The following is a 17,351-nucleotide window of genomic DNA, read 5'->3' as shown; positions in this document are numbered from 1 at the left end:
GTGTGGCTTGGTGGTCATGTGACTGGGTGGACATGGCTTGGTCATGTTATTGGCTGGGTGTGGTCAACTCAATATCACTCACATCGAGGCACGCATCTCCTCTCCTGGCCTCTCTTGACTGTGGGGATGCTGCAACAGTCGTAAGTGTGAAAAACAGTCACTTTTTTCAGGGCCATTGTAACTTTGAATGGTCACTCCACACAAGCAAAGTACCAGCAAAGGAGGGGAAAAAAACTCCAGAGAAGTTCCTGAGACAGGAAGTCTAGTCCTGCCAAGAATGTAAAAAGGGTTAACGGAGAGGCAGTTTCTGTAAGCAATACCAGAATGTTTCCTTCCTGCCTTCCTTACAGGATTAGGCCAGTAATTTCTTCTAACAACCAGTTCTCCAAACTGCTTAGAATGTTAACAACCGGCTATAGCAATAGGTCCGATCCTGTAGAATCCACCCCTGCTGAAATCTCTCCAGAGTAAGGAGAAATTGCAAGATTACTCATAGGTACTCCAGACAGCTAGGGTTTTTTTGTGAGCAGTTGGCAGGAATTGCTTTTTGTAGTTGGCTTGCAATTAGCTGGGAGTTGCCAGATTTCATTGTGCTTATAAGCCATTAATGTTGCCTGTATGAACTTTAAATTTGACTGGGGCTCAGCCCTTAATCACTATGGATTTAATTTTGTTTCAGCTTTTGGTTGTTTTTTAAATACTTTTTAAAGATTGAGAACATTCAGACTGGGAAATGTTATTGACATTTTTGGTTGAGTTTTTTCAATCCTTTAAAAGTAAGAAGTTTAACTAAAATATAAATGTACGTAACAAACCATTTTTGGAATGTACAGCAAAAGGATGATTAATGTTGGCTTTAGAAAGTTTTAAATAGTTTAAGGGCTTAGATGGGCTTGATTTAAAACTTTGAAGTTAACAGAAAGAATTGTTCTTATACTTCAAAATAATTGATATGACTTTGAAGATTGGACATGAGCTTAAAAGATATTTTTTGTTGAATGGACATGATGAATGAAAGTTTTAAAGTTATTTACCTCTACAGGAGAATTTAAAAGATGTTACTGAAGAGGAACAAACCTCACTGAATAAAACTGAAATTGACTTGTAGATGGATTAGAAAATGATAGCTTACAAGAAAGAAATGGAAACAAATGATTTAGAAATGAAGCTGGATGATGATTTAATATTTAAAAAGTATACAAATAAACCAGAAGAATGATGTAGATAACTTTTGTACATTGTATTTACAAAAAATAAAAGTTGCTGCATTGGAATTACAAAAGGGACTTGACAAAGATGCCAAGAATTTTGAGAGAAGAGACAAAGCATGAGAATTTGTTAAAATATTAGAATTTTCTTCGAGGAATTTAAAGACTTTTGGGAGAAAGAAGAAAGAATACCAGATTGGTTTAATGTGTTTTTTTTAACAAAGATTGGATGATGTCTTAAAGATTTTGTTTAATTGAAGACAGGAAATGGGGGTACATGTTTAAATAAAAATGAAGATAAATATGAAAGGAAGGATTCAAATTAAGTTTCATAGAAACAGTTTGTAATAGTTATGTTATTTCTGATAAGCCTTAATGGATTCTTGCTGAATAATGTGGAGAGATGAAGTTTTAGAGATAGATTTATAGTAATTGGAATAATGTATGAGATGAAGAGGTGTTGCTTTTACTTTAAGAGATAGTGATAAGTTGTTAATGTCAACTATATTTGCTGGAGATGAAGGAGGAGGTTTCCTTTTCTTATTTTTCTTCTTTCCTCCCCCTTCTTTTTTCTGCACTTTTTAATGTTTTACTTTTTAATATATCTATGTACTATGTAGGTTGTACTATTAGTTTTATCTGTATAATATAATTTTCAATAAAGTTATGGGGGGACAACATCTTAAGTACTAATAAAAGTGGTAAGGGGCAAATAAAACCTTCTGGAGGTTGTGACTGTCTATACTCATAGTGGCAGCTCTTTTGTGTGAATGCCCTGATCCACATTCCTGTGATGCCCATTGGGTCATAAAAGTATGCTATGATTTCTGTAAAATATATATTCCATGCATGTGTATAGATAATATATAAAGCTGTGTTTTCTTATTTTTCCAGTATGTCTTATCTGTCCTGAAATTCACCTATCCAACACTTTTTCAAGGGTAAGCATAATTTCATATATACATGGAAAAGAAGTATTTAATTAATGGGGATTGGACCAGAGAGAAGCTAATCTTTGTACTGCATGTATTGCAATTGCTATTTTTTCTCACCTGTAGAGCTCTTACAGTGTTACACTTACCTAGTAACCTTCTGGACTACATTTTCAATCAGTAAGCCTGATTGCTGACCCTCCAGGCTATATTATATTGTATCATTATGTGATATCCTGATATCGTAATAACAACAAATGGGAATAATGTGTGCATGCTGTCAGCCCCCATCCAACTTAATGCTGACACATGCTTTGTTTTCACTTCTTTGGATCAGCAATAAGCAGGACTATCCTGGTCTGTAGATGTGATGTGCAAACATGATTTGCATACCATACTAAGCTATGGTTTCATATCTGGGCTGAAAAAATTGAACAATACTAGATTGCAGCAGAGATACAGAAAACTCTTAACTTGGTTACTACTATCTAGCAGTAGCAGCCCAGATATACTAGCTCTGTGCTTAATTATGGTTCATTAAAAAGCCACTGTTTGTTAGATTTACTACAATTCACTAAGCCTATGGTTCCTTTCATAATACTTTAACTCAAACGAAGCAAGTCCACTTTGTGGTTAAACATGTGAATTGGGAAGAAGAAAAACAAGCCATCAATTCTTAATGTTACAGAGCTTTTGGTATATATTTAAGATGTAAACAGTTTGACTATAGAGGGAATTAAATAGATCCAGCACCTTAACAAAATGAATAAAACAAGACTTTTTCTCATGTGTCTCTTTACAAAAATGACATGAAAATGGCTTGAGATGTATTTATCATTGTGTATCTAAAGTCTCTTACTTCATACTGCTTATTTCTTGTTAGTACTTACCCAGTGTATCAACTTCATGGTTTAATTTAATCTACATACTCCCAGAAGAAAGGACTCAGTCTTTCATCGCATGTGGTAGGAATATAAAGATGTTTTCTGTGTCATTTACAAACATATGTTGTTTGATAAGGAGTGGTTATTGAAGTGTTTGTTCTCGTTATTGAACATGTGCTTTCCATTCAACTTGTCCACACTCTACCACTAATACCTCAGTGCAGACCTAGGTAAGACTCCTATCTAACATCGTAAGGGCTCCTACATTACTGAATTAGATGGATAACTTTGTTCCTAAGCTTCCAAATAATTGAAAAAAAAACTAATATGAATATGAATGGCAATATCAACACACTCTGAGATAAAACAAAAACAAAGACACAAAGCCTCTGGTGCTAGAAACTGAAATTTAGCATTCTATACATTATACAGAATCTAGAAGCCTCTGTTACAACTTATAAATATCACAGATTTTTTTTTAACATACTTTTTTACATGTGTTATACAGGTGGCAGACACTTGTTGGTGGAATTCTGTTACATGTTTCCTGGAAAATCGGCTGGGTTGAGATCAGCAGCAGTTCAAGGTATAGGTGAAAGTGCAGCATAAATAAACCAACCAATGTTAATAGTCTCTGAAGTACAATATTTATATTAGTATCCATTGAGAGACATATTATTTTATTGTATACTTTGATTGTATTCCCATTCCACCTCCCTTAATATTACAAAAATTCTGAAATGAGATTTTTTTAAAAGATATTTTTTTAACTTGCTTTTGTTATTGGGATGTTTTATGTGCAATAAAACAAAAAACAAAGAGGTTTGATTATGTCGGCCTTGCCATCTTGACTCTTTTAACACAGTTATCTCCTACATTCATGACATTCATAGTTCCTATTTTGGTCAATTATGTTGCATGATATATGCACCATGAGTGTTTTTCTACCACTAACTCCATAAAAATCTGCTTTTGAATGTCAGATGTGATCTAGACCTAAAAACAAACATATCAACACTGTGTGAATGTCAGCAACTTTCCAGGCCCTCCAGTGAAAAACTCTTCACAATATTTATTAGTTTGGGTTATTATTTGATGAAGTTCCCTAGGGAAAGGAAAATCAAATTTAATGTTAAATAAATACGTTTATGTTGGATACCTTAGAAATATGAAACTATTTTCAGCCAGCTACTCAGATTTTTAAACATTCTATAGGTAGTAAGGGATCCATATTGATTCCTATCAGCATTATTTTTGTTGTACCTGACAAAAATAGGTATGGGTGGTGTAGGTGGTTATTTATATGCAAATAAAACACTAAATTGTAGTATAATTTCGTGCAGCAGACGTTTAACTTCTATTCTTATACAATCTAATGCAATCTGTTTTTAAAAAAAGAAGCAACAACATTGGATGTTTCCAGACTTGATATAACTAACAATCTCATTTTAGGGGTTTATAAGAGGCCTAGACAACTTGTACTTCTCTTACAATTTTTTCGTGTTTTTTTCACTGGGTTTTTGTCATGTTTTACTCTATGCAAAAATAGTGCAATTTGGAATAGCTGCACAATGCCTTTTGATGGTGATGTTCCCTTACATTTCAAAACATCCCAGTCATTTTGTTCATAGTTTTCTTCACTATAATTTTTTAGATTTGGAACTATGGGTTTACCCCACTAGATGTCAGTGTAATTTAAGCCGAAAAATACTGACTGTTATGCCATAGTTTAGCAATAATACCATCTATGTTCTACAGATCTGTAAGGAAGAGGATCTTTGTGTACAATAAAAGTCAACAACATCACTTTTGATTAAACCTAAAGACAAACAAGCGTGCAAATAATACATAAGAGGAGTTTTTCATTCGATTATCAAAAGCACTATGAAATTCTTTGTAGGCTATTACTTCCAATACTTGCAAAGCAGAGATAGTTGGCAAAATTTACTTCCTATCTGTGTTAAAGCAATCCTGTCTACCAAAAAAGATAGTAAAAGGTAGACTTTCAATAGTTGTTGAAGACAGCCTTGAAAATGTTGTGTGAATCTTCCACATGAGATAGATGCTTTAACTAATATACATTGTAATGCACTCTGTATGACTCCTCAGCACAGGCTTACTAACATCTTTCTAAAGAGACTTCAAAGGCAGCTCGATGTTCTGTAGAGTGTATAACAGTAATCCAATTAAATGGTTACATAAATGACTTAGACCAGGGGTGTCAAACTCAAGGCCCACGAATCAGATCCGGCTCGTGGGGTGCTTAGATCTAGTCTGCGGGCCCAGCCTGGAAATATCAAAGGACCAGCGCGTGGTTCCTCTGCCGTTCAAAATGGGTCACAAGGGGGCCTCACATGGCCCCCTGCGGCCCGTTTTTGGCTGGCAGAGTGCTGCAGGATGCTCTGGAGGCTGAAAATGGGCCACAGGGAGTGCGTGTGAGGCTCCCTCGTCGCCTATTTTGGTTGGCAGGGTCCTGCAGGAGGTGTCCGCCCCGTCTTAATTCTTAAGCTTAGAAACTTTCCCACTAGGCATTCACTGCAGTCGTTCAAATTCAGTTACGAGGAGTACATTAACAATGATTAATTTAATAAAAATGTTAAAATCAATAGGAGGTAAATTATAAGATTTATACTATAAAGCATTCTATCTTCTATATTTCTGTCTGATAGTTAACATACAGTACAGCCTTCACAGTCTTGTCCCACAATCCCTCTCATTATCAACTGGATAATCCAATTCAAGAAGAATGAATATAGAAATGTCAAACATAATGACCGAGACGGTCTTCAAGCAATGAATTATTTCCTGTCTTCAACCATTTTTGCCATTTGCTTTTTTCAAAACATGCTTTGCCTTTAGGGGTATTATGAATGAGGAATGGTTGAATGAGACACTTTTGATTTCTTTTACTTTCTGATTTCTGTTCATGTTATATTTGATTCATTGGAATTGCAATTATTATATTTGGATGGGTGTTTCTTTTAATATATGCAGGGATTTTTTTTTAAAAAAAAAAGACTACTGCTATGTCATTCTTTTCATACATTTTGTTTACTCTTTTATAACCCACAATTTTATAATTGTTTCTAAGCTACAATGTGAAATTGGGAGAATTGTGAATTTTAAATTAATTTTCAGTTTAATTATCTTTTACATTACTATTTTTTGTGTTAATTGCAATAACACTGAAAATGATCATTTTATAATATTTCATAATTAATTTTCTATGTGTAGCATGAATTGAAATATCCAAGAACTGAAAGTTTGCTTTTACATAGGTATATTCTTTGAAACTTTCCGTTCTGTTCCTCTGAATGAACAGGCAGGCACCTATATGGCTACCTTAATTAGTTTCCAAATGAACTTGGCTTTTAAGCTCATTAACAAAGGAAGCCTGGAATTCCTTTTTGTTAGTACTGATTTTTTTTATTGATGCTTCTGACTTTTTCATTGAACAGCTTTTGGCAAGTTTCATTCTGAGAAAGTAAAAATGGAACTGCAGTTTTGATATGTCATCCCCAAGTCACTGATACAGTGATGCTTTCTGCTTGTGCAGTGTTACATATTTCTTCCTTACATGTTAAAAATATACAGCCCAGAGCAGCTTCTACGGTATGTAGTCATTATAGCAGACTCTGATTTTCACCATTGTATGGTTTGGCCCATAAAATGCTAAAGCATTTCCTGTACTTGTAGACATTCTTTCCACCCCTCTTGCCAGTACAGAATTCAGTTGTTACATCATGGGAACAACTTTTGTGCCCTTTTCCATTGCTTCTTATATGGCCAAGGATTCTTAAAACTTCATACTGTGGTCAGTGATCTCTATGAGGTCTTGATCTCAAGCCTGGTGCTTTATTTTTCTCCCAGCTCAGATGACTCTGAAGATTTTAAGGAGTCATCTAATTGGATTTTAACAACTGTGTAATTACTGTTGCTAGATTGGTCCTAAGGAAATTTATCTGGACCAATGCCCTTAGGGATGATAAATATTCAAATTTATAGTTAGCCTTATCTGGATGTAGAGTAACAAGAGATTCCAGCATATGTTAATGAATAATTTAAATTATAAATCAGGTAGAAATCAGCTAAATTGGATTAATGTATCCCCCTTGGATTTAAATCATACGTACTTTCAGTATGGTCAACAATTAAATACCAATCAAATGTTTTTATTTTATTAAAACAGTTTGCCCTTTTTCTTACTATAAGGTAAAGTATTTTTATAAATACACTGCTTACAGTGTTCTTGAAAACACATTTTAAGGCACCTTTCAAAACATGACATCAATACTAATAAGGCCATTTGAATACAGTCACGCTTTGTGCATACACACATACATATACTTATAATAAGGTTATCAAAAATGCAGACACAGATTTTTGTGTTACAAAAGTATTCAGATACCATACTTACTTGGACTTATTTTAACTTCACATATTTTGTTCTCATCTAATCAAAGTGATGCTTGCATTTTTCTTTGGTTGAAATTATTTTTATTCAGGAAGAAAAGGATACCCTCGAGGTTTTTCATAAATAGAATCTGCTGATATGAACATAAATGAGGGATGATGATTATTATGATTTGTTACAGGTCTGAAGTATTATCATGGCTTCCAGCTTCTGCACTTTTTGTGGGTATTATTTATTCAGGTTCCAGGGCATTATCTAGATTGGTAAGATATTCAAATAGTATTTGGCATGCCTTTTTATTAATGTTTTACTGCAAATGTCATACAAGGTTGAAGTAATTAATATTACCATAGTTAAAGACACATGTCGAACATTGAAAATTTAATAGATAATTCTAGAGGTCATAATAAAGCTTACTGCACAAGCAGTACACAGTCAGTAATTCCATTTCTAACTTCCAATTCTGCAGAAAATCTGTGCAATTTGATTGCAAGTTTTGAATATGTCTGGCATGGATTAATATAAAGATATTCCTTCAGTCAAATATCATTCATAAAGTAGTGCCCAAAAGGTTGCTACCACAATACACATAATAACTGAAAATAATTCCATCAATAAATTGGTCAAATTCATCTTTATAACCTGGCTGTTTGGTCTTAAGTAAAAACATACATCTGAGTTACAAACAACTCATATAGAATTGTGTACCAAGTTATGTAAACATGAAGGTAAACATTGGACTGGGCCCAAATTCCTGCCCTCTTCTTAATTCCTTTAACCTTTCATTATCCCCCTTCCCGCCCAATAAAAGGATTCTGAGTTTCAGACCGAGGAGAATCACAAAGGTAATTTCTACAGTTGAAATATCACCGATATTATTCAGAATACTGCTGTCAGAAGAGGGCCTAAGGACATATGTTGGCCTGCTTGTTTCTCCTTTGTCTAAGAATTGAGGTTTGTAATGAGGTGGATCCTCATCTGGCTGAGATGAATTGATCAGATGTGGGATTTGGAGAGATGGGAACTGAAATTGATCGGTCCAACATAATTTCCTTTCCTAAAGACTAAAAGGACTAAAAATGACAATCAAAGACAATAAACATCTGGTGAAAGTTAGCTGAGCTGGGCAATCTGGAGCCATAGTTGGCAGAAAAACATTTCTCTTGGCCCTATGAAGAGCCAATAGCATAAGGGAGGTGAAAGGTGTGTGTACGTAAATATATTAATTTGGCTGCAGAAAAGGAAAAAAAAGTAAATTCTGATGTCAGATTTCCTAGGATAGCATTATTCTAGTGTTTCCTTTCATTGTGCTCTAGTTCAAAAAACTCATGCTTAGCCATGGATCTTCCTTCTCTCTCAGCAACAAATATGGCAACAGGCCCAGCAGTGGAGCTGTGAGCTGGGTTTTTTTTTTCTTTTCCTAATTCTTTCAGGCTTGTTATCTGTGTGCCTTGTTCCTTTTTTCCCCAATACTGGTTCTTACAAGTTCCCAGGTAATTAAAATAAAACTTTTGTAACGGTGATCTCTTAGATTTACTCATTCCTGAACATGCTTTGTATCTTCAGTTAACTTAGAACAAATAAATTGTCTATTGAAAACATTTGCTAGAGTCAAAATATTGAAAAACACTTCAAAGAGGCTTCGTATCCAAAAAGATTTTCTTATAAGTTAATTTGTCTAGACATTCAGTATTTCAAACTTCCCATGTTTCCATTCCATTTTTGGAATAAGAAAATGAGTTAACAGGAAAAATCTGCATATACAATTCCCTCCCTCCTTTTTGGTGACTCAGGTTATCAATGCCTCTGCTGACATAGTCATAATACCATCTCTTTCAGAGATGGAGGCAGGCTTCTGAGAGGTTCTATCAAGTGTCTGATTTTAGTGCCATCAGATGGGCAGAAAGTGATGGCAGCTTGATTTATAGGGTCTGCAATGCTAACTTTGTTGGTCCCATTTTCTTTCCTGGCAGCCAATTCCTATCTTTCTTACCTTACACAATGCTGCAGATGTTATATTTTATGGAGTGGAAGTCTCAGTGCAGAAAGAGGTATGGAAAATTAATTAAATAGCCCTTATACCCCTGTATATCAGGTTTCTGTAGTCCCTTTGTTATCTATATTTTCTTAGGCTAAATATTTCAGACATTCATACATGCAAACAGATTAAATACAATACTTTTGCATCTGCTAAGCATTCTATTACCACAATTTGGGATGTGTATGTAATCTTTGGAGGGAACACATTCTCTTTCATTTGTTTGGGTAGCTGTTGATAGAAAGTTTGCTACCAGCATATGGAATTGTGATATATAGGATCACTAGAGATTATTTTAAGTTTAAGAGATATATACGATCTATAGACAACTGGATGCCTAATCCAGTATATTGGAGTCAATGCTAAGGAAACACAGCCTGAAATCTTTGAACAAATTGTAACCTTTGAACTAGTTGCTCTCATAGCTTAGCAGATGTTCCTGATTGTGAGGTAAAATAAGTTTGGACTTATATTATTGAAATCACAATAATTGAAATTCCATCAGAAAACAGGTGACATTTAAATGTATGGTAAAGTTTTCTTTCATTAATCACGTTTTTGAATGTGAGGTTTTTTTTGATATTGTATTTTTTTTCTTAACAGCAGAACTCTTCCCTAAAACTCTGCAGGTAAGTTTCCAATGTTTGTCTAACATGGAAATGTATGGAATTCCCAGAGACAGTACCTGAACAGTTGATCCTTTATTTAATAAAGAGTTAGGAGTGTTCATCATATATTATATGGTAGGTTGTGATGAGTTTGAATAATGCAATACTCAGTTTAGTGTGAATTGTAAATTGATACTAGATCATGTTTAATGCAACTCAAAATTTAGTTAATGCAAGATTAATGTGTGTGCAGTTGAGGCAAACACCTGAGCAATTGAAGTTGGAGTTTAGATGCTGCTCAACTTCATATGTGCAAAATGGAGAAAAGGATGATTCAATGGAAAACAGTACATCAGAACAGTATTTTTCAAACTTGGCAACTTTAAAACATGTTGACTTCAACTTCCAGAATTCTCCAATCAGCATAGCAAAGTGATAGAAATATCACTTTGAATAGTGCAAATTCGAATAATGCAGTCATTTTTGTGAAACTCATTAACTGCGCTAATTGAGACCTACCTTATGTAGATTGCAATGTATGTGGTATTTTACTTAGTTAAATCACAATCCTGTTAAAATCTATGACCAATGTACATAGTGTTTATAATCAAAAATACAATTGTTTAAAAATATTTTCAGAACATTCTTTTTTCAGGATTATAATTGGGCTTCAATTTGCATTTGCACCTGTCAAGATTTGATAGGGTGGTTTAGTAATAAGTTTTCTATTCTTTAATTTTCTATTGCTGATAATATGTCTCTGCACTACATCCTACAACATCTTGAATCTCCAAGGACCTATGCAAGGGTCCTTTTTATAGACTTCAGCTCAGCATTCAATACTATCATTCTAGATATTCTTCTAACTAAACTGGTTTAACTAGCCGTGCCTGACCTTACTTGTAAGTGGATCATAAGCTTTCTAACAGATAGGAAGCCAGGTGAAGTTAAGCAAAATCACATCAGATACCTGTGCAATTAGCACAGCCCCTAGCCCCCAGGGCTGTGTACTCTCTCCATTTCATATATATATATATATATATACATACACACACACACACACACACCAATGACAGAATCTCAAAAGATCCCTCTGATAAAGTACTGAAGTTAGCAGATGATACAACAGTGATTGGTCTCATTCAAGACAATGACGAATCTGCATACAGACGGCACGTTGAACAACTAGCCTTGTGGTGCGACGGGAACAATCTTGAAGTAAATACACTCAAAACCGTAGAAATAATGGTAGACTTTAGGAGAAACCCTCCAATACGACCACCTCTTACAATCCTAACCAACACAGTATCAACAGTAGAGACCTTCAAATTTCTAGGCTCTATACTATCTCAACTTAAAATGGACACCTAACAACAAAAATACCATTAAAAAAGCACAACAAAGAATGTTCTTCCTGTGCCAACTTAGAAAGCTCAGACTGCCCAAGGAGCTGCTGATACAGTTCTACAAAGGAATGATTTGAGTCTGTCATTTGCACCTCTATAACTGTCTGGTTTGGCACTGCAACCAAACTTCAGTTAATAGTTAGGCCTGCAGAAAAAACAATTGCTATCAGCCTACTTTTCACTGAAGACCAGTATACTGCACAAGGCAGAAAGAGGGCTGTGAAAATATCTTCAGATCCCACACATCCTGGGCATAAACTATTTCAACTTCTTCACTCAATATGATGCTAAAGGGCATTGCATACCAGAACAACTAGACCAGTGGTGGCTAACCTTTTCAGCACTGAATGCTGAAATGGGAGCGCGCGCGCACACACACACATACACCGGAAACCAGAAGAGCCGCCCTCGCTGCATGCGTCCAGGAGCACTGGAAACCAGAAGCTTAGCTTTCCGGTGCGCGCATATGCGTGCATGCCAGAACCCAAAAGAGCACCAGGTAACAGCTGGCATGCCCAGAGGGATGGCTCTGGGTGCCACTTCCGGCACGTATGGCATAGGTTCGCCATCACGGAACTAGACACTAGGACAGTTTTTTCCCCCATGCCATCATTGTACTGGTATATGTTGGTATATGTTTTACCTCATTCAAAAATAAATTGCAGGAGGATAAGGAGATGGGGAAAACAGGGAGTCTGGGTGAGAAAGAAGATTTCTTTGTCAAGATAGAATTTAAATATCCGATCAGGGCATTCTTTTTTACTCCCATCTGTTTGTTTTTTTAAATATAATTTTTCAGCTGTCTTTCAAATAATTTTTCTCCAGACAACAAAACATACAGTACATAATAAAATCATTCTAAAACAAATATTAGAAGTGACATTAAAATAAAACACAAGAACTATGGTAGTCAGAGGAGCAGTAAAAAGCCATTCCATTTTAAAACAAGTCAATCTATCAAGCAATTTAAAATTAGGGTTATGTTATGTTAAATGAAAAAAATAGAGGTCATCACCTCTGTGCACTTATTGCCACTGTAATGGAACCCATCCACCTTGCTGGTTGTCTTCCACTTCTCCTTCTATCCATCTTTCCCAGCATTAGAACCTTTTGGCATAATGCGTCCCAGGTACAATTATTTCATTCTGGTTATTTGTGCCTCAAGTAAGAACTCTAGATTGATTCGGTCAAATTGTTTCCTTGGCAATCTACGCTATTCTCAGGAATCCTGCAAAACACTAAAAGGTCAAAGGTGTTTAAAGGCATCAATTCCTGTCCTGTTTCTTCAAAGTCCAACTTTTGCTTCTGTGTTATAACAACAACAACAGCAATAATATACAATGATAAATATAAGGTTGAAGCCAGGCTGATTTAATTAATACATTAGCACTTGTGTTTGTGGAGATTCTCTTCCTCAGGGGGAAAAACCAGTCCAGTTGCCTTTTGAAAAAGCAACATAAACTAGCACTCAACTCTCTGATCAGCCATGAGGTTCTCTGGAGATTTTGGACCAGATACGGTTTCAAAGGATTATTATGAGAATAAAAAAAACCGTGGCAGGAGTGACATATGCACTTTCTGATCTTGTTGGAAGAAAGAGCAAATGTTAACATAAAAAGTATATATTATTTTTAACCACAGTTTGAAATAGAAACGTATAATTTCTTGAAAAGTCTGGTGCTAAGTGCCCTTTTAATCTTTAATTGCAGAGTGCTGATTCTTCTGGTGGCTGCAGGAGGGCTTCTGTTCAATGACCCACAGGTTAGTTGTTTTCAAAGAAATCCTGAACTTGGTATGAAAAGCACAAACTCTCTTGTAACAAATGCCTGAAATAATGACAGAATGAACTTCACTAAGTGGTTTTGAACTAAGGAGTATTTCACCTAGAACAGAGTATCTCAACTTTAGCAAGTTAAAATGTGTGGACTTCGACCCCAGAATATTCTCCAGTCAGCATGCATGTCCGCCCACTGCATTTCACTACCTTTTTCTTAATATTTCTTTAGAATTAACTTTTAGGAATATATTCGACTTGCTTATTAGTAGACTTGGCCAAAGATGAGGTTGCTGGTTTTGCTTTTTCTATATAATTGGGTATGAAAACTAGAAGATTGTTGCTGTGATGAGGTGATGCATAAGATGCTTTTATTAATAAAGTATTCCTTACTGTAACAGTCACATTTTGAAACAAGGGCACTTTGATCTTTTATTTTGCAGTTTGATATAGATGGCTATTTTTGGGCCCTCATTCACCTACTATGTGTTGGTAAGTTTTTAATAAATTAGCAAATAAATTATTCAACTTTCTGGCCTATGTCTAGCACCTCTTTGCTATGAATCTCACTTTTCTGTCATTACTCCATATGGTATCTGGTGGCTTACATAAGCATGGTCTTTCTTACTTTCTCCTGGAATAGAAAATCGTAGAATAGAAAACTCCTAACCTCTCCTCTCCAAAGATCCATGTTTGCTCCAACTTTACACTGAATTATATAGCACTGTGAAAATGGAAAAATAAATTAACAGAATCAAGTGGGAGATCACAGCACATAGGCAAAAAAAAATTAGAATTAGGAAAATAAATTTAATCTGTATTAGGTAGGAAAAATGATTGTTATAAATACAAAATGCAACCCAAGCAGAAATGGCTTTGATGTTGTAGAAAGTTTGGATTTTTATACAGGTGAACAAATTTTTAACCATAGCTCTGTGTCTCCCTTTTTAAAACTAGCTATACCGGAGAATGGAAAATGTATTAGGGCTTTATGTTTTTTCTTTCACAGGGGCCTACAAAGTTTTTTACAAGCTGTGGAAACCAAATTCTCTGAGGTGATTTATATTTTTTCTGAATATGCAATATTTAAAATAATGCTACCTGATCTGGAGAAGGAGAAAAATATGTTCTTTAGCTTTTCATATTAAATGATTAATATAAGACAAATAAGGATAAATAAGGAGGCAGAAGGAAGAAATTGATGGTTGTCTTCTACAAGTATAGGCTAACTTTCCATAGTTTAATACTCTTAAGATGTATTGGAACTAAAATTCTCAGAATTTCTTAGCCAGCCTATCCAGTAGAAAAATAGGCACTTTGGTGGGAAGGTAACTGCGCTTCGAGATTTCATGCTGGCCACATGACCGCAGAAACGTCTCTGGACAGTGCTGGTTCCATGGCCTTGAAATTGAGATGAACATCACCACTTAAAAAGGGCAACAACTACTGGAGTAAAATCTGCAGGGACTCCTTTACTTTACCTTACTTATCCAGCAGTAATTTAAAATTCTGGAAATTACTTTTGGTCCCAACATATCTAGAAAAACCTTGTTTGAAAGAATAGCATTATTAGAAACAGATGTAATGAATGGAAATATTGGTCAGTAGAAGATTCTTATCATTCATTATGGCAATTAAATAAGCTTTAGAGCACAGAAGGTATTAGTAGATTTATTTTATGTATAAAATTTATCGATTGCCTTTGTTCGGAGGGACTCCAGGCAGTATACAGGTTTAAAACATAATATTTGATATATAGTTTGATGGGAAACAGTAACAACCACACCAACTTCATTAACTCCAACCAATCCCCACCCAAAGACATTACAAAAAAAAATACCAAATGTATATTTGCCTTCAGGTAATGAGCATGGGAGTCACCTTTGCTTCTGGAGACAATCTTCCAAAAGAGAGGAGTCTGCACAAAGAACATCCTCCATCAAGCTCTTCCCTTTACATCTTATAATAGGCGGACATTTTCAACAGATGCATTCTGCTTATCCAGATCAATTGTCCATCTCTCAAGCCAAAGTCAATGGCAACAGAAAGTACAGAGATAAGACAGGACTCCATAAATAATTGGTTTACTCCCTGAAAATGTAATTGAAATATAGATACATAACTTGTAGATGGCTATATTTTTGATTGAAGACAATCTTTGAAAACAACGTCAATCTTTTTCAAATTCCACAGACTGTTGAGGTATTCCCCATTAGGAGAATGAGTGTTCTCAGGGAAGCGTAGTGAGACTGATGTTGAATAACACACAACCAGCATACAGATACACTGAATAGTAAAATATAGGTTTTACTTCCAGTAAACAGTTAATCAAAGTCCAACAAACAGTCCAAGTTATACACAGTTAAAGCAGTCAGTTTTCAGTCCAGGGATAATCCAAATAACAAAGACCAGTATCATAAACAATTTAGTAAACAGACTTACAGCAATCCAAGAAGAATGACAATCAGCAACAGTCAATAGGGAAAAATGCAAACCAACCAACATCGAACATCAGAACATCTAGCAACATCTAGCAACAGTGGAAACCATGTTTCTGGCTCCATCTTATGGCCGTTTGAGGAACCACACCCAATTACAATTACATCATTCGCTCAAAGAGACAGTATTAAATGTCTATCCTGGTTTATATATTTCAATTCCTAACACAGACCTATTAAACATCTTATTTTCTAATATGAAGGCAAAAATGCTTGTTTTAGATCAGAGTGTGAAAAATGTGTGGGAAAGCCTGATCTGTAGTTTTCTGGAACCAAAAACACTACTCCAGCAATTTCTGTCATCTTATCACAGAAATGATAGGAAGATCAGCTTTATTAAACTTCTGCCACTTCTTGTTAGCTATGTGTTGTATTTAAGTACTTTGGTGAAACATTTTAATCTCCAAGACATCTCTAGATGTCACACAATATACAATCAAGCTAACATGTTAGATTAAAGGATCCGCCTAAATCAGATTCAAGAAATCTCATAATTGAGAGCAAATAAAAGTACCGTAAGGTGTAAGTGTATGTTTGTGTATCTAATTATTTAAGGAATTATTAATATTGTTTTGGCAGAGTTCTGACATTAAAGTAACTGGCTCTTTTTTCCCCCCCTCAGTATCTCTGAACAACAATACATAAACTATGCATTCAGGTACATTATATTTTGATTAAGAAAAAATATGGAATGTTTACCATCTCTTCATAACTGTATGAATATTAAGTTGAATGTTAAGTTATTACCTATAATATTTATATTGCTCATTCATCTTATTTAGTTCTATTTTTACTTAGTTAGATTTTGAAGGAAACACCAAAGTAATTTTCGTATACAAATTTCAGCTGATTATAAAAAAGTACTGCATTTTGAATTGAATGTGATATAAAGTGATGCCCCAGAGCAATTATTCCACATTCCGTGGAATCTATACTGAGAATCACATGGATCTAAACAAATGATATTTTTGTGTCAACATTCAGGAATGCTGCTTACATTTGTAACAAATGTCTTTCAGTGGGCATCTGCAGTCTTAGACTCACAAATATAGAACCATGTTGTATTTATAGAATTCTCGTACCCAGATGGATCAGAAGATAGTCCAAAGAATCTATAGCCATCTTGAGAATATTTTTAGATGAATTGAGAAAGGTCTCTGGAATAGTCTTAGATTAAAGAGGTGTATTGTAATAAATAACGGGTTATCTACTAGATATTAAAATTTATAATTGCATCTTTTATTTCTAGTGTGGTGATGTTGGTGTTTGCATCCCACCCAACAGGTAAAAATATCAATAATTATTATTAGTATATGTGTATGTGCAGTTTTCAGATATATTATTTCGTTAAGCATGCTACTTAAGAATTTAGTTTGAGTGTGTGTTCAACCACACATACAAATCATTTTTACACACTTGGGACTCTATTCCTTTTAAAGAATTAGCTAATCCAAAAATAGCCTGAAATCGCATCCAGAGATGCTCTGATATTGCATGACTTGGGAGCTGCACATGGATAGCAGATATTGTGAACATGTGCACATTCGAGGGCACCATTAGTGTGATGCTGAGGCCAATGACTGCAACGC

General features: G+C 35.0%; 1 protein-coding gene across 5 annotated transcripts in view; it reads left to right on the top strand.

The window, feature by feature from the left end:
• SLC35D4 (solute carrier family 35 member D4) overlaps positions 1-17,351 on the top strand; it is a 35,033-nt gene that overhangs the window by 2,145 nt on the left and 15,537 nt on the right. For 3 of the 5 annotated variants that reach the window (XM_026699299.2, XM_026699301.2, XM_087931167.1), the window contains exons 2-11: positions 2,103-2,149; positions 3,533-3,610; positions 7,620-7,701; positions 9,412-9,489; positions 10,080-10,105; positions 13,200-13,251; positions 13,708-13,756; positions 14,274-14,319; positions 16,385-16,420; positions 17,012-17,046. In XM_026699299.2, coding sequence (XP_026555084.1) covers positions 2,103-2,149; positions 3,533-3,610; positions 7,620-7,701; positions 9,412-9,489; positions 10,080-10,105; positions 13,200-13,251; positions 13,708-13,756; positions 14,274-14,319; positions 16,385-16,420; positions 17,012-17,046 — 529 coding nt within the window. The remainder of the gene's footprint in view (positions 1-2,102; positions 2,150-3,532; positions 3,611-7,619; positions 7,702-9,411; positions 9,490-10,079; positions 10,106-13,199; positions 13,252-13,707; positions 13,757-14,273; positions 14,320-16,384; positions 16,421-17,011; positions 17,047-17,351) is intronic. The other 2 variants (XM_026699300.2, XM_087931168.1) reach the window with 1 other exon arrangement.

Source organism: Pseudonaja textilis, chromosome 3 (genome assembly GCF_049901715.1).
Source record: "Pseudonaja textilis isolate UNSWEBS1 chromosome 3, rPseTex1.2, whole genome shotgun sequence".
Taxonomy (NCBI): domain Eukaryota; kingdom Metazoa; phylum Chordata; class Lepidosauria; order Squamata; family Elapidae; genus Pseudonaja; species Pseudonaja textilis.
The sequence above is the reverse complement of the archived record's forward strand: the minus strand, read 5'-3'. Positions and strand labels throughout refer to the sequence as shown.